Source organism: Manis pentadactyla, chromosome 13, assembly GCF_030020395.1.
Source record: "Manis pentadactyla isolate mManPen7 chromosome 13, mManPen7.hap1, whole genome shotgun sequence".
Lineage (NCBI taxonomy): Eukaryota > Metazoa > Chordata > Mammalia > Pholidota > Manidae > Manis > Manis pentadactyla.
The window spans coordinates 49421678-49444799 of NC_080031.1; the positions used below are offsets into that span (position 1 = coordinate 49421678).

The 23122-nt window shown below is 39.0% G+C and overlaps 1 protein-coding gene across 1 annotated transcript; it reads left to right on the forward strand.

The window, feature by feature from the left end:
• Positions 1–21391: 21391 nt before the first annotated feature.
• On the forward strand, positions 21392–22333 carry LOC118935021 (olfactory receptor 6J1-like). Its single transcript, XM_036931026.2, has one exon. It carries the CDS (start codon positions 21392–21394, stop codon positions 22331–22333), a length of 942 nt encoding a protein of 313 aa, XP_036786921.2.
• Positions 22334–23122: the final 789 nt, after the last annotated feature.

Consider the following 23122-nt stretch of genomic DNA (forward strand, 5'->3'; position numbering starts at 1 on the left):
GCCCACAGAAAGGGAAATTTCTCCCTTCCGGCCAGGCAAGACACAAAGACCCAGTCTACACGCAATTACCCAACACAAGCCACTAGGGGTCGCAGTTGCCCCAGTAAAGAAAGGCCAGTAGTAAGTGAAAATTTTGGCCCTCCCAGCTGACAGTCAATAGCACCTGTCAACATGAAAAGGCAAAAAAATATGATTCAGACAAGACTAACCCAGACAGCTTCGGCATCTGCTACATCTTCCCCTGAGAAGGAATCTGGGGAGATAGATTTAGCCAGTCTACCTGAAAAAGAATTCAAAACAAAAGTCATAACCATGCTGATGGACTTGCAGAGAAATATGCAAGAACTAAGGAAGGAGAATTCAGAAATAAAACAAGCTCTGGAAGGACTTCAAAACAGAATGGACGAGATGCAAGAGACCATTAATGGACTAGAAAACAGAGAACAGGAACGCAGAGAAGCTGATGCAGAGAGAGATAAAAGGATCTCCAGGAATGAAAGAATTTTAAGAGAGCTGAGTGATCAATATAAAAGAAATAATTTAAGAATCATAGGCATTCCAGAAGAAGTAGAGAGAGAAAAGGGGATAGAAAATGTCTTTGAAGAAATAATTGCTGAAAATTTCCCCAAACTAGGGGAAGAAATGGCCTCTCAGACCACAGAGGTACACAGAACTCCCATGACAAGGGATCCAAGGAGGGCAACACCAAGACACATAATAATTAAAATGGCAAAGATCAAAGACAAGGACAAAGTATTACAAGCAGCCAGAGAGAAAAAAAAGGTTACCTACAAAGGAAAACCCATCAGGCTATCATCAGACTTCTCAACAGAAACCCTACAGGCCAGAAGAGAATGGCATGATATACTTAATGCAATGAAACAGAAGGGCCTCGAACCAAGACTACTGTATCCAGCACGAATATCATTTAAATATGAAGGAGGGATTAAACAATTCCCAGACAAGCAAAAGTTGAGGGAATTTGCCTCCCACAAACCACCTCTACAGGGCATCCTACAGGGACTGCTCTAGATGGGAGCACTCCTAAAAAGAGCACACAACAAAACACCCAACATATGAAGAAGGGAGGAGGAGGAATAAGAAGGGAGAGAAATAAAGAATCATCAGATTGTGTTTATAATAGCTCAACAAGCGAGTTAAGTTAGACAGTAAGACAGTAAAGAAGCTAACCCTAAACCTTTGGTAACCACAAACTTAAAGCCTGCAATGGCAATAAATTCATACCTTTCAATAATCACCCTAAATGTAAATGGACTGAATGCACCAATCAAAAGACACAGAGTAATAGAATGGATAAAAAAGCAAGATCCATCCATATGCTGCTTACAAGAGACTCACCTCAAACCCAAAGACGCGCACAGACTTAAAGTCAAGGGATGGAAAAAGATATTTCAAGCAAACAACAGAGAGAAGAAAGCAGGTGTTGCAATTCTGGTATCAGACAAAACAGACTTCAAAATAAAGAAAGTAAAAAAAGACAAAGAAGGACATTACATAATGATAAAGGGCTCAGTCCATCAAGAGGATATAACCATTATAAATATATATGCACCCAATACAGGAGCACCAACATACCTGAAACAAATATTAACAGAACTAAAGGAGGAAATAGAATGCAATGCATTCATTCTAGGAGACTTCAACACACCACTCACTCCAAAGGACAGATCCACCAGACAGAAAATAAGTAAGGACACAGAGGCACTGAACAACACACTAGAACAGATGGACCTAATAGACATCTACAGAACTCTACATCCAAAAGCAACAGGATACACGTTCTTCTCAAGTGCACATGGAACATTCTCCAGAATAGACCACATACTAGGACACAAAAAGAGCCTCAGTAAATTCCAAAAGATTGAAATCCTACCAACCAACTTTTCAGACCACAAAGGCATTAAACTAGAAATAAACTGTTCAAAGAAAGCAAAAAGGCTCACAAACACATGGAGGCTAAACAACACGCTCCTAAATAATCAATGGATCAATGACCAAATCAAAATGGAGATCCAGCAATATATGGAAACAAATGACAACAACAACACTAAGCCCCAACTTCTGTGGGACGCAGCAAAAGCAGTCTTAAGAGGAAAGTATATAGCACTCCAAGCATATTTAAAAAAGGAAGAGCAATCCCAAATGAACGGTCTAATGTCACAACTATCAAAATTGGAAAAAGAAGAACAAATGAGGCCTAAGGTCAGCAGAAGGAGGGACATAATAAAGATCAGAGAAGAAATAAATAAAATTGAGAAGAATAAAACAATAGCAAAAATCAATGAAACCAAGAGCTGGTTCTTCGAGAAAATAAACAAAATAGATAAGCCTCTAGCCAGACTTATTAAGAGGAAAAGAGAGTCAACACAAATCAACAGTATCAGAAATGAGAAAGGAAAAATCACAACAGATCCCGCAGAAATACAAAGAATTATTAGAGACTACTATGAAAACCTATATGCTAACAAGCTGGGAAACCTAGGAGAAATGGACAACTTCCTAGAAAAATACAACCTTCCAAGACTGACCCAAAAAGAAACAGAAAATCTAAACAGACCAATTACCAGCAACGAAATTGAAGCGGTAATCAAAAAACTACCAAAGAACAAAACCCCCGGGCCAGATGGATTTACCTCGGAATTTTATCAGACATACAGGGAAGACATAATACCCATTCTCCTTAAAGTTTTCCAAGAAATAGAAGAGGAGGGGATACTCCCAAACTCATTCTATGAAGCTAACATCACCCTAATACCAAAACCAGGCAAAGACACCACCAAAAAAGAAAACTATAGACCAATATCCCTGATGAACGTAGACGCAAAAATACTCAACAAAATTTTAGCAAACCGAATTCAAAAATACATCAAAACCATCGTACACCATGACCAAGTGGGATTCATCCCAGGGATGCAAGGATGGCACAACATTCGAAAGTCCATCAATATCATCCACCACATCAACAAAAAGAAAGACAAAAACCACATGATCATCTCCATAGATGCTGAAAAAGCATTTGACAAAGTTCAACATCCATTCATGATAAAAACTCTCAGCAAAATGGGAATAGAGGGCAAGTACCTCAACATAATAAAGGCCATCTATGAAAAACCCACAGCCAACATTATATTGAATAGCGAGAAGCTGAAAGCATTTCCGCTGAGATCGGGAACTAGACAGGGATGCCCACTCTCCCCACTGTTATTTAACATTGTACTAGAGGTCCTAGCCACGGCAATCAGACAAAACAAAAAAATACAAGGAATCCAGATTGGCAAAGAAGAAGTCAAACTGTCACTATTTGCAGATGACATGATACTGTACATAAAAAACCCTAAAGACTCCACCCCAGAACTACTAGAACTGATATCGGAATACAGCAAAGTTGCAGGATACAAAATCAACACACAGAAATCTGTGGCTTTCCTATATACCAACAATGAACCAACAGAAAGAGAAATCAGGAAAACAACTCCATTCACAATTGCATCAAAAAAAATAAAATACCTAGGAATAAACCTAACCAAAGAAGTGAAAGACTTATATTCTGAAAACTACAAGTCACTCTTAAAAGAAATTAAAGGGGACACTAACAGATGGAAACGCATCCCATGCTCATGGCTAGGAAGAATTAATATCGTCAAAATGGCCATCCTGCCCAAAGCAATATACAGATTTGATGCAATCCCTATGAAACTACCAGCAACATTCTTCAATGAACTGGATCAAATAATTCAAAAATTCATATGGAACCACCAAAGACCCCGAATAGCCAAAGCAATCCTGAGAAAGAAGAATAAAGTAGGGGGGATCTCACTCCCCAACTTCAAGCTCTATTATAAAGCCATAGTAATCAAGACAATTTGGTACTGGCACAAGAACAGAGCCACAGACCAATGGAACAGACTAGACAATCCAGACATTAACTCAGACATATATGGTCAATTAATATTTGATAAAGGAGCCATGGACATACAATGGCGAAATGACAGTCTCTTCAACAGATGGTGCTGGCAAAACTGGACAGCTACATGTAGGAGAATGAAACTGGACCATCGTCTAACCCCATATACAAAAGTAAACTCAAAATGGATCAAAGACCTGAATGTAAGTCATGAAACCATTAAACTCTTGGAAGAAAACATAGGCACAAACCTCTTAGACATAAACATGAGTGACCTCTTCTTGAACATATCTCCCCGGGCAAGGAAAACAACAGCAAAAATGAACAAGTGGGACTATATTAAGCTGAAAAGCTTCTGTACAGCAAAAGACACCATCAATAGAACAAAAAGAAACCCTACAGTATGGGAGAATATCTTTGAAAATGACACATCCGATAAAGGCTTGACGTCCAGAATATATAAAGAGCTCACACGCCTCAACAAACAAAAAACAAATAACCCAATTAAAAAATGGGCAAAGGAACTGAACAGACGGTTCTCCAAAAAAGAAATACAGATGGCCAACAGACACATGAAAAGATGCTCCACATCGCTAATTATCAGAGAAATGCAAATTAAAACTACAATGAGGTATCACCTCACACCAGTAAGGATGGCTGCCATCCAAAAGACAAACAACAACAAATGTTGGCGAGGCTGTGGAGAAAGGGGAACCCTCCTACACTGCTGGTGGGAATGTAAACTTGTTCAACCATTGTGGAAAGCAGTATGGAGGTACATCAAAATGCTCAAAACAGACTTACCATTTGACCCAGGAATTGCACTCCTAGGAATTTACCCTAAGAATGCAGCAATCAAGTATGAGAAAGATCAGTGCACCCCTATGTTTATCGCAGCACTATTTACAATAGCCAAGAATTGGAAGCAACCTAAATGTCCATCGATAGATGAATGGATAAAGAAGATGTGGTACATATACACAATGGAATACTACTCAGCCATAAGAAAAGGGCAAATCCAACCATTTGCAGCAACATGGATGGAGCTGGAGGGTATTTTGCTCAGTGAAACAAGCCAAGCAGAGAAAGAGAAATACCAAATGATTTCACTCATCTGTGGAATATAAGAACAAAGGAAAAACTGAAGGAACAAAACAGCAGCAGAATCACAGAACTCAAGAATGGACTAACAGGTACCAAAGGGAAAGGGACTGGGGAGGATGGGTGGGTAGGGAGGGATAAGGGGGGGAGAAGTAGGGGGGTATTAAGATTAGCATCCATAGCGGGGTGGGAGAAAGGGGAGGGCTGTACAACACAGAGAAGACAAGTAGTGATTCTACAACAGGTTGCTACGCTGATGGACAGTGACTGTAAAGGAGTATATAGGGGGGACCTGGTATAGGGGAGAGCCTAGTAAACAAAGTATTCGTAAGTATTCGTCATGTAAGTGTAGATTAATGATTAAAAAAAAAAAAATGCAGTTCCTATGTGGTGACCTCTAATGAGTTCTACACAATAATATAAAGGACATATAAAAGTGTAGGCAAAGGGTCTGTTTGTGTTTATACAGAGGATCAAAGCCTAATTTGGCTACCCCGAAAATGAACTAAGAAACGATATGAAAGAGAACTTCCAACATCAGCACTCTCGGGAAGACTCATGCCAGAAGATGATCATCAAAAAACCCCAACAAAGATCCACGCACTGCTACAGCTGTAGATGCACTCATCCCACCAGCTCCTGGACTTGCCATGGGAATGAAGGAGATATCTAAGCTGGCCTGTGCATACAGTAAAACAACAAATTTGACTGGATCTATACTGTTGGAACTCAACCAAGAATTAGGAGAAGTGCAAATTGTAGCGCTCCAAAATCTTACAACTACAGACTATTTACTGTTAAAAGAACATATGGGATGTGAACAGTGCCCAGGAATGGGTTGTTTTAATTTGTCTGATTTTTCTCAAACTATTCAAATTCAGTTAGATAATAACCATCATATCATTGATAAGTTTTCACAAATGCCTAGGGTGCCTAACTGGTTTTCTTGGTTTCACTGGAGATGGCTGGTAATTACAGGTATGCTTTGGTTATGTAACTATACTCCTATTATGTTAATGTGTGTGCGCAATTTAAGTAGTAGCTTAAAATATATACATGCTGAAGTTACTCTACAAGAAGATATGTCAAAGAAATAATCAATCTTCCCATGTTTTCTCCCGCCTGCTACTTCTATAGCTTTTCTTCTTCCTTCCTAATTACAACGAATTCTTAAATAGAATTCGTGCCTCATATCAAATTTACCGAGTATCATAACTCCTCCAAGTGGTAAAGATACCTCAAGACAAATGCTGGGCATAGAAGCCACAGGGCATAAATATGCAAAGAAATAAAAAGCTAACCATTTCAAACAATAAGGCTTCTCTCTCACTTACCAACTTAACATTTCCCTGTGTGGCCCCGGAAGATGACTGGTTAGCCAGAGACGGGTAAGATTCCTCAAGGGAGGAACAACCTAAGACAGGCACAGTCGCTGGGGGGTCATCAGGTGAGAAATTGGGGATCAACAGAGGTGAGGCTTAGAACCTCACCCCCCCTGTTCTGAGAGAAATCTTCTGCATATGTGGATGTTTTATTGCCCTGGTCTAGCTTGGATTAACACATAGTCTACAGGCACACACCTGATCATCTACATTTGCTCTCTTACAACACTAAACTATGTTTTCTACCTTTATGTTGTATCTACCTACCACTTCAGCATTTTATTAAAAACAATAGTAATAAAGAGAGAAATGTGGTATCCACATATAAATCAAGTATAAAAATCAAATGAATATTCATATTTGAACTGACTGTTTATAGTTCATAATGCATGAGCAAAACCGAAAGTTTCTGTGATGACTGCCCTTGTACTGTTCACCATGTAACTTATTCACTATGTAAGAATTTGTTCTCCATGTAAGAACTTGTTCGTTATGCTTCAGAAGATTGGAGACTGACGAAAATTAGGCTTGGGGTGGATTAATGATTGTGCATTGAGCATTGACTCCCCTATACAGAATTTTATTGTTGTTAACAACCATTTGATCAATAAAAATGAGAGATGCCCTAACAACAACAACCAAGAAAAAGTACACACTTCCAATTGTAAAATAAATAAGCAACCGGGATGTAATGTATAGCATAAGGAATATAGTCAAAATATTGTAACAACTTGGTATGGTGATAGCTGGTACTTAGAATTATCATGTATATAAATGTTGAATCACTGTGTTGTACACCTGAAACTAATGTAATGTAATACTGTGTGTCAACTACCCTTCAATAAAAAATAATTATCTAAAAAAAAAAAAAAAAAAAAAAAAAAAATGGCTGCTTGAAGAGAGTCCTTAAAAAATGGTATGGTCCAATTCTCTGGAGGAAGCATGCCTCTATGTCTGTACAATATCCATATCAACTCTATTTCCCATCCAAAAAACTATATACCCACCCTTGTTGCTAAGGGTTGAGTTTGTTCTCCTCAGTTCTTGTACCCACTGTAACAATTCTAAGGCAGAGACACAGTAGGGAAGCAGAGCCAAAGTTTTCTTTGAATCTTCTCCATAGGAGGATCAGGTCTGAGTCAAGGACATATCAAGGGCCGAATCAAGACCAAGGCCCTGATACAATGGAGAAATGACAGCCTCCTCAACAGCTGGTGTTGGCAAAACTGGACAGCTACATGCAAGAGAATTAAACTGGATTATTGTCTAACCCATACACAAAAGTAAACTCAAAATGGATCAAATACCTGAATGTATGTCCTGAAACCATAAAACTTTTAGGAAAAAATCATTGGCAAAAATCTCTTGGACATAATTGTGAGCAACTTCTTCATGAGCATATCTCCCTGGGCAAGAGAAACTAAAGAAAAAATGAACAAGTGGGACTATATTAAACTAAAAAGCCTCTGTACAGCAAAGGACACCATCAGTGGAACAAAAAGACATCCTACAGTATGGGAGAATATATTCATAAATGACATATTAGATAAGGGATTGACATCCAAATTATGTAAAGAGCTCGTATACCGCAACAAAGAAAAAGCAAATAACCCAGTAAAAAAATGGGCAGAGGATCTGAACAGACACTTCTCCAAAGAATAAATTCAGATGGCCAACAGGCACATGAAAAGATGCTCCACATTGCTAATCATCAGAGAAATGCAAATTAAAACCACAATGAGATATCACCTCACACAAGTAAGGATGGCCACCATCCAAAAGACAAACGACAAATGTTGGCAGGGATGTGCAGAAAGGGGAAACCTCCTACACTGCTGGTGGGAATGTTAATTAGTTCAACCATTGTAGGAAGCAGTATTGAGGTTCCTCAAAAATATCAAAATAGAAATACCATTTGACCCAGGCATTCCACTACTAGGAATTTACCCTAAGAATGCAGAAGCCCAGTTTCAAAGACATATGCACCCCTGTGTTTATCACAGCACTATTTACAATAGCCAAGAAATGGAAGCAACCTAAGTGTCCATCTATAGATGAATGGATGAGGAAGAGGTGGTACATATACACAATGGAATATTATTCAGCCATAAGAAGAAAACAAATCCGACCATTTGCAACAACATGGATGGAGCTAGAGGGTATTATGCTCAGTGAAATAAGCCAGGCAGAGAAAGACAAGTACCAAATGATTTCACTCATATGTGGAGTATAAGAACAAAGAAAAAACTGTAGACACAAAACAGCAGCAGAATCACAGAACCCAAGAATGGACCAACAGTTACCAAAGGGAAAGGGACTGGGGAGGATGGGTGGGAAGGGAGGGACAAGGGTGATAAAGGGGCATTACGATTAGCACACATAATGTATGGGTGGGGCACGGGGAAGGCAGTATAACACAGAGAAGACAAGTCATGATTCTATAGCATTTACTATGCTGATTGACAGTGACTGTAATGGAGTATGTGGTGGGGACTTGATAATAGGGGGATTCTAGTAATATAATGTCCAAATAATTATACATTAATGAAACAAACAAACAAAAAAAGACAAGGGCCCTGATCTCTTGGCTGGGAGGCCTTTATATGACATTCTGGCTAGAAGGCCCCCATTTGGTTCACAAGGTGAGGTCATTTGATTGGGAGGCCCATCTGTACAGTTCTCCCTCTCAGTGAGCATGTCCTTTCTCATGATGAGGTGTGGTTTGGGTATTTCTCAGTTCTGTTCCACAGGGTCCAAGCTGGGATCTGGCTGGGACCCGTTTGGCTTGGTCCCAGTAGGCAAGGAAGTTCCCTCCCTGCAGAGCCATTGTTGTCTTCACAGGGCCCCCCTCCCGGAGTGGTGTTTGGGAGGTGTTCTCTTTGAACCTTATTTGGGCAGCTTTTTCTTTGAACCTTATGTTCTCCTTCCCAGGCTGCTCATGCCTATCTTTCTACCTAACATTCCTAACACCATGGCCAAAGTAAACACCAAGTTCCAAACCTGTTATTCTATTCATCCAGATAAGTGGATGATGCAGACTCCTCTTCAAGATGTGTAGTTTTAGCTGGCTGTTCAGGGAATTCTTAAACTGCAAGAAAATGTGTACATTCCCAGCAACTTTTCATTTAAACTTTTATTTTCTCTACACTCTGATATTGGAATATTAACTGAGAGAATGAGACAGTGTCTTGGGGGCTGGCTGATTACATTGGTGTGGATATAGTGAGGGTTCCTGTGGCCAGGATTCGCACCTGACTGGTCAGCCAGCTTACTCCACACATGTGGGCAGTGCTTTGTTATTGACTCTGTATAAAGAGCTCTGCCCAGTGCTCTGGGCCGCACAGCTGTAGGAGAGCAGAGGCCAGAGTGGGGGCCACCCCAAGGACAAAGACTGAGACACCACAGGGGCAGAGAAGCCCAGAGGCAGAGACTGGCTTGCTGAATGCAGACTTGCTCTGAATGGATAGGTTTCTTGTGCTTGACTTGCCACTGTGGGAATAAATTTGGGTATTATAACCCTTTTCAACCCAAGAAGGTTCCATTGTAATTTTTTGCTCTCATTGAATCCATAGTGAACTTGCCCAGGGCTGAAACTCATTGGCTAGACACAGTGGCTTACTGTTGGCTTATGCTGGGAGGTTGGTTAGTAACAGTCATCCTTGGTGAGGCCAAATTCATGTGGCTGAGCTCATACACTGACTCCAGACAAGCTTCTATAGTTACCGTGTAAAGGGGCCCATAAAGTGGGCACTGAGTTGGCTGGAAAAAAGAGACTGGCACAGCCTAGGAAGAGCAAATACTTCCAACACACCATTGGAGACTTGTATGAAAATTTTATACTGAGGTCCACACATAGAGCACATGGCTATATTCACAGTCTCTGCCTCTCCCCAAAAAGTCACCACTTCAGTATTGCTTTCCTCAGATCCCGGATTACTGACCCAGCCATGATCCACAGTGACTATCTCATGCTATTTGACATCTGGTCTCATTTAGTCTCTTCTCCCTGTCCTCTCGTATTACCACGACCATTCAGTATATTCTCTTAAGAGTTTGTCTTCACCAAGGTTTCCTGTACTCACAATATCATCCTCAAAGAGCCTCCTTACACCAGGGAACTCAAAACCTGCTTGTCCCTTAAAACTGGTTATTTCGTTGTCTTGACTGGACCTCATGGGCTTGATAACAGGTTGAGCCTGGGGTTTACCTGGGTTTAAATTGTGTCATGTACATGCAAAGGGCACTGCACTGCAGGAGGGAGAGACATAGATATTATCAATAGAAGACAGACTAATAAAACATTTGTATGTACAACAGTAAAATTAGTAACAGTAGAAATATTTGTATTTGTTTATAACGTTTCCCCTCCTCAAATGTAAAGAAGTGAACCTAATGTGTCCAATATTGTATTTCATATATGTAACATATATATGTGTATATATATAGTAAACACTGGTATTTATTAAGTAAAATCTTGTTAAATACTATTTTTTCATCATTTATGAAGATAAGTGACCCCATTTAAAAGAAAATCAAGAGTCCAAATTACTTTAAATGTACACTTCTCTGGAATACAAATCTGTGGATTGAATGGAATAATAAGAGATCCTAAAATCATTTGTGTCCTTCCTCAGCAGCAGGTACTAGGTAAGCATTTGGCATATAGCATCCCATTTGATTCTTAGAATATCCTTTAGCACAACTTTAAAGACTTGGCAACAAATTGGAATCATAGGTAATTTTTCTCACTCAGCTTCCTAATCAGTGGTGCACCCAGAAGGCTAGACTCTTCTCTGAGTCAAAATCATCATTTTACTGCACTAAGAGTCAACGTGCCACCTCAGCAGAACAGTTGACTGGTTTAGTATATTCATGGATCCATTGTCTCCCCCAACAAACAGAGGAAAGTATGTTGACATAGAAAAATTCAATTTAGTTACAATCATCAGTAATTCCTTCTGCAAACTCCCAAGACAGAGGACAGCAAACTGTCCCTGATACCAGGTGTGCTGAGCACTCGTAAGCATTTCCTGCACCTCTCTAATTATTAGATCTCCTATACGACATTTCAAGAAGCATTATCTGACATATCGAATAGTTCTCAAATCATCAAGAATATCCCTCTTTGATCTGATCCTGGGCATCAGCAGAATACAAGGGCATTGGTTGGGTTAATAGCTTTATTCAAAGTGTGGAAGTTAGTGGATCATCTCCAAATAAGCAACATCAAGTGAACTGCCCAGGATTTTGGCCCTCGTGGACTTGTACATTAGGGATCAATCACAGGGAAAGAGGAATATCTAAGGCTTGATGATGTAGGGGTCTGCATATAAAATATAACAACTCGTGCCTCTGTCTTCCAGCAGGAGAACCTGAAGAGATTATGTGTAAAATTTCTTAGTGTGCTTTCAATGTAACAAGATAATAGGAAAGGAAGAAGTTTTAACCAGTCAATACATATGAATGGAGAAATATTTAACTAGGGTTAGTTTAACTGTTTTCTGATTCCAACAAGTCCTGGACAGCAGAGCCCTAAATGAGGCCACAGGTTTTATGTTAGAGATTGATGGGCTACAGGAACAGTAATGGGTGGCTGATACAAAGCATCCTTGGAAATGTCCTTTTCCTGAATTTTAGCAGATGAAGAGGTTCTCATGTCCGAAAGAGACTTTAGATTTAATGCAAAGACTCTTGATCAGTGACATGCACTTGTGGCATAGCCTGAGAGACAGTTTCAGCAACATCTGCTGCTTAAACATTTTCAGTCATTCAGTGAACTGTTAGCAAGCAGTGGTGTCATTCATGATAAAGCTACTTTGTCTCCAAAAACACAATCTCAAGAACTATGGAAGGTGAATCACCACAGTGTATTGAATTGAGTTGTGTTAGCTTCAACCCAGGGAGATATTTTGGAGATGTGGTCTTCCTATCTTAGGGGAATGTTCTCTGCTGCACAGAGTACAGGCTGTTCCATAGCACATTTGAGAAGCCGATTGAACTTAAAAGGTAAATATAGGTAATACGAACCTGTTAGTTTTCTATGATCTGTAGTCCTGGAATGGTGTGTGTGCTTTATATTGACAATTACTTTCCCTAGATCTGAAGCCTCTCAATGGTTAAGATACAGAATGGACAAAGGGCATTGGCATCTACTGAGGACCCACTCAATGCTCATGAAGCTCATTTAATTCCATCTTTACAGCCCTCCTATAATTTTACTGGGATCGAGTTAGCAGATGTTCAATTTGCTTATTGGTTTTGGACTGTTTGCCTATAAGACTTTTTAAAGTGTGTTTGATCTGTAACTTTTGCAAAATAAATTTAGAACCCTGAGATTGGCATATATATAGTAGGTCCTGTAAGTTGAGGTTTTTCAAAAAGCTCATAAATGTCAGCAATATGTTTCCCAAGATGATCAAATGTGACATTTGTTGTAGACCCAACTTGTAGCCACATGAACAATTTCTCCAAGTTATAATAGAACAAAATGTCCTTCATGTAATCCAGTGCATTAAATAAAGTCCATATCCAAAAAGAAATTGCCCAAATATTGAACATAAGAGGGCATAAAGAGTCTCCCTCAGACAGAAAAGCACACAGAAAATGGAAGTCCCATCCCACACTGAAACTGAGTAAAGGAAGAAATAAAACATACAGGAAATATAAAAATACCACAATAAAAATGTGTATGTATTTGGGAGACTGGGTGAAGGAAAGAACAAATTGTCAGAACTGAGGTGAAATAAAGAGGAAAAGATAAGCTATAAAAAGTTGAATTATAAAAATTCCCAGGGAAAAATATGGACATAAGAAGCTAGGAAAATTTTCAAGAAAGGAAAATTTATTCATTTTTAACCTCTTCTTGATTTGTATTCTTAATCATGAATACATAATACTAATTCTGCTGCTCTACTTAAACAGTTACATTTGAAGAGGGTGAGTACAAACATGTAAGCCGCATCTCAGGAGCGGCCTCCTGGACATCCCCACTTCTCCAGTGAGCAGCTTGGCGAGTGTTTGATTATGTTCCAATGTACTGCACAGAAACTAAACTATGGAAGAGAATATCATTCTTCCACTGAAGGTAAAGCAGCAATATTTCATGGAGAGTTAGAACCAAACTCCAGATGATTTCATTTTGTTGGGGTTGCTTCCTCCACATCCAGTGGGCCTGCTTCTCTTGTTCCCACCGTCCTTGTATTCTTTCCCGCGTCTGTGCGCAACGCAGCAATGATGCACCTCACAGGTATGGACTCCAGGCTCCACACCCCAGTGTACTCCCCCTCAGCCAGCTCTCCCTCCCGAACCACATGGACATCTCCCCCTCCATCCCTAAGATGGGGTTCCACTTCCTCTCAGGCTGGAAGGGCACATCCCTCCTTGGATGCAGGCTATGGAGCTGCTTCTTTCTGCCCATGGCATGTTTGGAAGGCTTGCTCCTGGCCTCCATGGCCTTCGACCATTACCTGGCCGTCTGCCACCCCCTCCACTATCCCATCCGCAGGAGTAAAAGGATGTGTGTGAGGACGGTCACAGGATCTTGGGTCTTGGGGTCCATCAGCTCCCTGGCACACACTGTCCGTGCCCTCCGTGTCCCTTACTGACACTCCAGGGCCATCAATCCCTTCCTCTGCGATGTCCCACCATGCTGCCTCTGGCCTGCATGGACACCGGGGTCTACGAGTACACGGGTTTGTGAGCACCCATTGAGAGAGAGGGAAGAAGCCTCTCTCTCCTCCTTCCTTCCTTGGCATCACTGCTTCCTCTGGCTGGCTCCTCTTTGCTGTCCACCATGTGAGCTCAAAAGAGGGATAGAAAAACGCCTTTACTACATTCCCACACATTTAACCGTGGTGACCTTTTACTGTGCACCTTTTGTCTACACGTATCTTCGGCCCAGGAATCTCCTCTCACCAGCAGAAGATGAGGTCCTGGCTGTTTCTACATCGTCTTCACTCCCATGTTCAGTCCCATCATCTGCAGCCTGAGGAGTGAGGAGGTCCTGGGGGCTGCGACTAGGGTGCTCAGGATATTCTCTGTGGGGAAGAGTAAGCACGGCTGCCCTCGGTCTCCTTTCTCTCCCCTTTCCATGCCGGCGACAGCACCCCGGGACAGCTGTCTGGAAGAAATGGCATGGGAGCCATGTGCATTCAACATTTTCCAGCAGCCAATTTTGAAAATGAAGTTGATTTAATAATATACTTATTTAATCAAATACAGTATTATAACCAATATTGATATTAATGATATATGATTATAATACTTTATATGCAATGTATTTATGATATGGATGCACATATTTTTATTAATATATTTATACTCCTGACATTATTACTATAAATAGTCAATATAAAATTATTGTGAGATTTTATTTTTCTATCTAATTCTTCATAGTCTTTCATGTATTTTGTGCTTACAGCACATTGCAATGTTGACCAGTAGCCACATGGGGCCAGTGGCTACTGTGTGGGACAGCACAGCTTTAGACATCCAATACAGTTTAGTTGTAGCCTTGTCATATATAGTATTTATTATATTCCGGTATGTTTCTTATATATCCATTTTGTTGAGTGTATCATGAATGGATTTGGAACTTTGTCAAGTGCTTTTTTACCATCTATTGAGATGATCATATGGCTTTCATCCTGCCTTTTGTTAATGTGTTTGTATCCCATTGGTTTATTCATATTGTACTATCCTTGAATCCAGAATTAATCCCACTTGATCATGATTAATGATCTTTTTGATGTCTATTTGAATTGGGTGTGCACATGTTTTGTTGAGGATTTTTGCATTTATGTTTATCCATGATGTTTTTCTATTATTTTATCTTTTTTGTATTTTTTATTCTGTTTGGGTATTAGACTGATTCTGACACTCATGAGAGAAATTAAAGAGGGCACAAATAAATGGAAATCTATCCCATGCTCACGATTTGATGTATCTAAATGTCATTGCCATGTTCACGGTCAACTAGGTTTTCCACTGTTCTTCTGTTTTTATGCTTTCATTTTCTATTTATGGAAATGTTTATGATTCATTTTAAGTTAATTTCTTGAGGGATGTAAAGTCTGTGTGCAGATTATTTCCCCTTGTGATTCAGTTGTAGCACTGCTTGTTGAAAGGATTATTTTTGTTCTATTGTATTGCTTTTGTTCCTCTGTCAGAGACCAGTTGACTGTATTTATATGAGCCTATTTATGGGCTCTCTAGTTTCTTCCATTGATCTACCTGTTTATTCTTTCACCAATCACACGATAGTAGGTCTTGAAATCAAATACCATTAGTCTGCCAACTTTGTTCCTTTGACCATTTCTTAACCATGTGCTCTCATTGTTTTAGTTGTTGAGTTGTAGCACTTCTTGATATATTCTGGATATTATCTCCTTTTCAGTTATATGTTTTTCAAATATTTTATGCCATTTCATAATTTGCCTTTTCTCTATAGATGTTTTCTTTAATGTGAAGAAGAATTTCACTCTGATAGATTTTATTTCACTTGTCCCTTTCTGCTTTTGTTCCCTTTTCTTTTGGTGTCATAACCAAGAAATCCTTGATAAATGCAATGTCATGAAACTTTTCCACTAGATTTTCTCTAGGAGCTTTGTAGTTTTGGTGTTAAGTTTAAATCTTTAGTCCATTTTGAGTTAATTTTTGTATTATGTTGTAAGAAAGGGATCTAATTCCTTTTGTTTGTTACTATCTCCAGTTTCAACAACACCACTCATTGAAAAGACAATCATTTTCCCATTGAGTGGTCTTGGCACCCTGCTTAAAGATCCCATGAGTATGTATGTGAGGTTTTATTTTCAGGCTCTTTATTCCATTCCACAGGTCTATATTCCAGACTCTGTAGCAGTTAGCACACTGTTTTGATTCTCTAGCTCTGTAATATTTTGAAATCAGGAAGTGTGAGTCCTTTTATTCCCTTGTCTTTCAAATTTTGGTAACAGCAGTTTTCCCTTTGTGTTTCCCTCACTTAGAGACCCAGAAAAGTTTTTTCTTTTTTCTTTTATTTGTGATTGTCTGTCTGTTCAGCTTTTTAAATTGTTGATAATATGGAGTGGCAACACACAAACTCCTTGTATGCAGAACCAGACACTGGAAATCGCTGGGGTTTTTTAAAATTGGGGTTCACTCAAGAAAATTTCCAAAATTAACAGACACAGAAAAACAAACTTGAAAATCTACAAAGATGAAGAAAAATATTTAACCTATTTTTTCCCATTTTTCATGCTGTACATTCAAAGCAAACTAAAAGTAGAGGTGTATTTTTAAATTTGATGTAGTAAGTACCCCACACATGCCTAAGAAGCGTTCAGCAAACTCCACACTTGACTGTGAATCTTTAAAAGACTTTCTTTGACATTTGATATTAGGATAAATAGCACTACCCATCATCTCTTTAGTGTCGTATTTAGGATTGCTTTAGATATTTTACTCTCTTTAGGATTTGTGATATTTTGATTTATATTAAGAAATATATTATTGGCTTCATCCTGATTCCTAAAACAGAACTTCTAAAACGCTTGTAAATTCCTAATGATAAGACTTATCAATGAAAAAGAGCATCTTTTGCTTTTCATAACAAACCACTTTCCTGCACAACTGGATTTATGTTAATGAGATGGTTTTAGGAAAACTTGGATGAACAGGGTAAGAGTTGGTAGGGGAACAAAAATGTGACTAGAGGGTTGGAACTTTGAGTCCCTCTTCCAGGCCTCCCTAGAGGGGAAAGGGACTGGTGGCTGAATTAATCACAGATGGCCACAGATTTAGTTAGTCATGCCTATGTATTGAAGGCTCCACACAATTGTCTAGTGTAAGTGACTTGGAGAGCTTTCATGTTGGTGAACAAGAGCGTAGCTGTGTGCTGTGAGAGTGGCATGTCCCAGACTCCACAGGGACAGAAGCTACTGTGCTGGTCTCCCTTTCAGTCCTTCTGCTACGCATCTCCTCACCTGCTGTGGCTTTGTATCCTTCAAAACATCCTTTGCAATAAATGAGTAACAGGGCATAAAGCATTTTCCTGAATTCTGTGAGCCATTCTAGCAAATTTTCACAATGGACAAGTGTTGTGCTTACCCCAACTTCTAGCCAAGTCAGACAGAAGTGAGTGACCTGAGCAGGTTCACTCTTCATGATTACTGTCTCAGATGGGGCGGGGCAGACCTGTGGGGTTGGATCCTCATCCTGTGCCTGCATGTAACTTCAGACAGATGGCGTCAGAATGGATTTGTTAATCAGTGTACACACCTTCAGTTGCCATGTATGTATTCACAAATTCTCATCCTTCTACTCTGACATAAATTCCAAATTTATGTATTCTCCTGCATAAACTGAATACAAACTTTGCTGCATCCTAGACACCAAAAAGCTCAACATCTGCAGAATAGATCTAGATTTCTTCCCTAACAGTTTTATTTTCTGAAGTTAACCATTTATTTATCCACTCAAAATATAGTTATTGGGTTGATATCACCAATCAGAAAATGGTCTTAATATTTGAGATACTACATGAGGAACACAAATATGGCCCCTGATCTCTTGGAATAATTTGATTAGCTGAAAAGTATAATACAATAAATTGGGAGTGTTATAAGCATTATAAAACAAGGGAAGTGCAATAGCTTATAAAGAGGGTGGCTCACCGTAGCTGAGAAGGTGATAATATGTTCAGAAGAAAAATAATTAAACTCAAATTATGGAAATACATAGGTTTTGAATCAGATAAGGGAGCATGGTATAGTAAGCATATTCCAGAAAGAGAGAATTTTAGTTGGTCAACCATAATTTTCAAAAGACAATTTGCGCTATATTAATAAAAAAAGTCCACTAAAGTTGCATTATGGACAGTAAGGGAAACAAGACTGGAAATGTGTCAGGAAACAGGGAAAAAAGGAGAAGAGACTCAGGAAAGATATCATGATGGATACCAAGACTTGGTAATTAATCCTAAAAGCAAAGGAGAAAAAGAAAAAAGCAAACAAATAAATAAAAACATTATGTGAGAAGAATTAGTATTGAATGTGCAGTGCAAAAATAAGATGTATCCTAAGTTTTCATCTGCACATGTATAAGTCTGCCTGAATGATGACATCTCTTGCTCACTGGATTATTCACATGCATACATATATACATATACCAATTTCTGACTTAATTAGTAATTTGCCACTGATTTATAAGTCAGAATTTTTTCTCTGAAATTTTCTTTTGATAGCTAATCCCAATTGTATTTATATATCCAAAATATATTTTTATTTACTACATAAAAATATACAGTTTATTTTCTTGTGTGTCATTTTTATTCTTGACTAATTTATATGCCTCTAATGGCATGGATTACTATGCATGTCACACTGAATTAAAATATGTACCAAACTTTCAGTACATGTTAGTAATTTTTAAAAATAATGTTTTGTATTAGATAAATTCATATTTTATAGTTTTCTAACATGTCACTATTTTTATTATGTGAAATAATTATGTCAAATCAGTTCTATAATCAATAATCAGCTTGGTATCAATAATACAAACTCATGCACAGTTTTCATAAAGGTGAAAAGATACCTGTCTAATTTTTAGAAGACTGGCTAGAGAATAGTATTCAATAAATGTAGCTGTATTTGATAAATGTAAACAGTCATTACCCAATGCCTGTACACGACATGATGCTGCAGTTGCACGACTGACTCCTGACCGAAGCATCTCTAATGGTTTTCTCAGATTTCTTTTTTAGGCTCAGTGTATTTTTGATAGAACTTCTATTGCAAGTTTTGACTTTTCTAATTTGGGACATTTTTACTTTTCTTTTAATTAGCATTACTCTTATAAATTGTCCTCTTGAGGATATTGTTTCACTAGAAGCCCTGCCCTGGGGAAGCAGCAATAATGAGCTCAGGCCTCCCTCCTGTTTCCAAGGTCCAATCATCTGCAGATGTGACCACCTATACTTCATAGTTTTGAAACATTCATTCCCACAAAGTGCTTATAAACTCTCCTGTTGTCATGGTTATATTCACTCCATGTTTTTTAACATTCTGAGACTGTCAGGAGGAGAAAGTCAGCTATGGGCGTGACTCTGACCACATATGATACCCACATCACACAGTTATAAAGGAGAAAAACTTCAACCATGTACCTGAGCGACCACAAGAATCCTGAGGTGCGTATCTGCAGGTACGCAGGGAACCTGTCCTACTATTCTTTTTCAATGAATGTTCTTTGCTCACTTTCCTTTCCATTTTCCCCAGTGCTGTGATTTTTTTCCCTCTTCTTTCTCCTCTTCTATTCACACACTGACATCCTTATGCAAAATTTTGGGATTGAAGGGCTCTTTATGGTCTCAACTGGAGTGTGTAGCCTGCCTGGCAGTGCTTGTGCCCCCAAGACACCCACCGACTGCGCATATTCAAACCACCCATTTACAGTACCCCCAGAAAGGCCCTTTCAAGTAATACACTGTGATCCATAATTAGTTCTCCCCCACCCAATCCATTAGCATTTCCTTTCTACGATTATAGGAAAGTAAACTGATGGCGGTCCTTCATCCCATGTCACTAGGTAGAGAAATTCAGTTCCTATCAACTAAACACTACGTTGTTACTGTGGGCATTGTAAAGAATCATGGTGCAAGCTCCAACTTCAGTCCAAATTATATCTCTTACTCATCATAAAAAAGAATAAATGCCTAAGTCAGAAATGTATCTGTCCTTACTTGCTTCCTCATTATACAGTAAATATGTAAGAATAAAAGTGGGAAAAAACTAACAAATATTTTGGGTCAGAAAAAACAGCAAAACCTAATTAGAAACACAGACCTTGTTTCCAACACTGACTGTCTGTGGCAGATGGTCCAGCTGGCCTCTACCATAAGTTTCCATCACACCTACTGAAAAGCAGCAATAAAATTCACCCTTATCTAAAAGTAGCCCTTCTAACATCTGTCAGCATCAAACTTGCATGTGTCTTATAAATTTTATGTGTCTTTTAATATGGGAACTGAAATCACTCCCAGATGCAAACGTTATTTTTACCTTCAGTTTGATCAGCTTTGTAGTACAATATAGATTCTCCAGCTATCAGCATAGCCAGTAAGTAAAAGTTTCCTCTCCTACAATATTCCTGTTTTCTCAGTATTTTCAGCCCTTGATTTCTAATATGAACTACACAATTGGACTTTTTTCTGCTTTCTCTTAGTAATATGTAGAATTCAGAAGTTCTATATATCTACTCTTCTTGACAAGAATTTGCTGTATCTGTCTGAATTCCAACAGGAATTAATCAATAACGATCAACATCATCCGCTTGATCCGTTCCCTTATTCTTCTAAGACCTGTGACCATCTTATTCACTATGAGATGTGATTCTGTCTGGAAATTACATGACACTGGCTACTTCAGTCAGGGGCCAATTTAACCACAGAGAGGTTGGAACCTGTAAATCTGGAGTCATGAGCCTATTACATGACCGTGTCTAGTTGATTTTTTCCAAAATACCTTTGTTTCTCAATAATAATAAAATAGTTTTAGGCAAAGCATTCTTGTGCAGACATGTTAATGTAGAACAAGACTTATTACAATTTCTATCTGCCAGCACTCTGAACGAATACCTTCCATCTGAATGGATGCTGGACACTGTGGTGCATCTATCCCCAAGAGCATTGTGCATCTGTTCACAATGCTGGTGAATGGATGAATTCACTATTAGATGCCCTACATGGGGGAAGCTCACAGGTCTTTTCAAAGGGCAGTTGTCACAACCTTAGAACTGATTCAGTATTGAGTGAACCTCGCACCTGAATTCTTACAAATTACACATTTCATCTCAGGACCTGTTTATACACAACAAAGATAATTTGTTATCATTATCATCCCTGCCATAAAAGGCACTTATCTGCTACAGGTAGGGTACTTCCAAGGCTAAGATACAAAGATCAACACAAAAAATCTTTTTTATTATGCCAGGTGGAAGTGGGGACATTATGGATCAAAGAAACAAGTCCAGAGTCACTGAGTTCATTCTTGGGTTTCAGAATGAGAAAGACATAGAAATTCTTCTTTACTCTGCATTCCTGCTCATGTACATGACATTTTTGATTGGCAGTACCATGATCGTCCTGTTGGTGTGTGGGGACTACCATTTGCATTCCCCCATGTATTTCTTTATTGCCAATCTTTCTTTCCTGGAAGTCGCCATCATGTCCACTGTGTTGCCAAAGATGCTGGCCAACATGTTTTCCCTCACCAGAGCAATATCCTTTGCAGGATGTCTCACTCAGTCTTTCTTCTACTTCCTCCTGGGATCCACAGAATTCTTCATCCTGGCCGTCATGTCCTTCGATCGATACGTCACCATCTGTAACCCCCTGAGGTATGCGATGATCATAAACAAGCAGACGTGCATATTGCTGCTTCTGGGATCCTACGTGGGTGCCTTTCTGTCAATCTTGGCATCATCCATCTTAACTGCCCCTCTGCCCTTTTGTGGGCCAAATGTAATCAACCACCTCTTCTGTGACAGCGCCCCTGTGCTAAAGCTGGTCTGTGCAGATATCTCCCTGGCTGAGCTGGCAGACTTTATCTCCTCTGTCCTGTTGCTCCTGGGATCCTTGCTTCTGACAGGAGTGTCTTACACATACATTGTCATTACCATCCTTAGAATTCCCTCTGCCCAGGGACGCCAGAAGGCTTTCTCCACCTGTGTTTCACACATCACCGTGGTTACACTTTATTATGGAAGCTCCATCTCCATCTATGTCCGCCCAAAGAAGGTCCATGTGGTGGGTGTTAACAAGTTTGCCACAGTGCTGAACACCATTGTAACACCGATGCTGAACCCTTTCATCTACAGTCTCCAAAATGAGAAAGTCAAAGTATCCCTGAGAGGTTCCATCAGTAAATATGCAGGAATGATAAAAAATTAAAGATCTTTATGATTTGGGGAATAGTTATTACAACAAAGATGTCTGGTGATAAAAAGATTTAAATCTGTAACTACGTAAAAGTTTATATTCCTGCGTAAGCAAGAAATTTAGGAGAACATATTCTACTTCCTAATCCTTGTCTAGCTTCACTTAACAGTGATTCACATAGATCTAAACATACGAAAATGCCCTCACAGTACATACAGACATCCTGACAGGTAGACAGATAAAATACACATGTGATTATACTGTTCTCATTTTCCCATGCCTCCAGGGTTTTAAAAATCAGATTCTTGTACAATCTAGTGATTTGAACTCTAACAAAGCCAGTATTGGGTGTCTCTGATTTAGGTAGATTCTTAACTTTATACCAAAATTCACATTTTTGTGCTGCTTTTTAAAATATTTGTGGGTTTTTTTTGCCTTTTATCCATGTGGATTCCCTTTAGAATGAAATTTTATTGAACATGCTCTGACTTCAACTTTTAAATATTGTATATAAATTGTTGATCCCATTTGTTTATTCACCACTATGTTTATTGGCACATTATTTGCAATAGCCAAGATATAGGAGCAACCAGTTTCCACCAACAGATGAAAGGACAAAGGTGGTATTGTACATATACACAATGGCATATTATTCAGCCATAGAAAAGAAATCTTGCCATTTGCGATACCATGGATGGACCTAGAGGGTGTTATGCTCAGTGAAATAAGTCAAAAAGACCAATATGATATGATTTCACTTATTTGTTCACTCTAAAAACAAAACCAAATGAACAACACAGC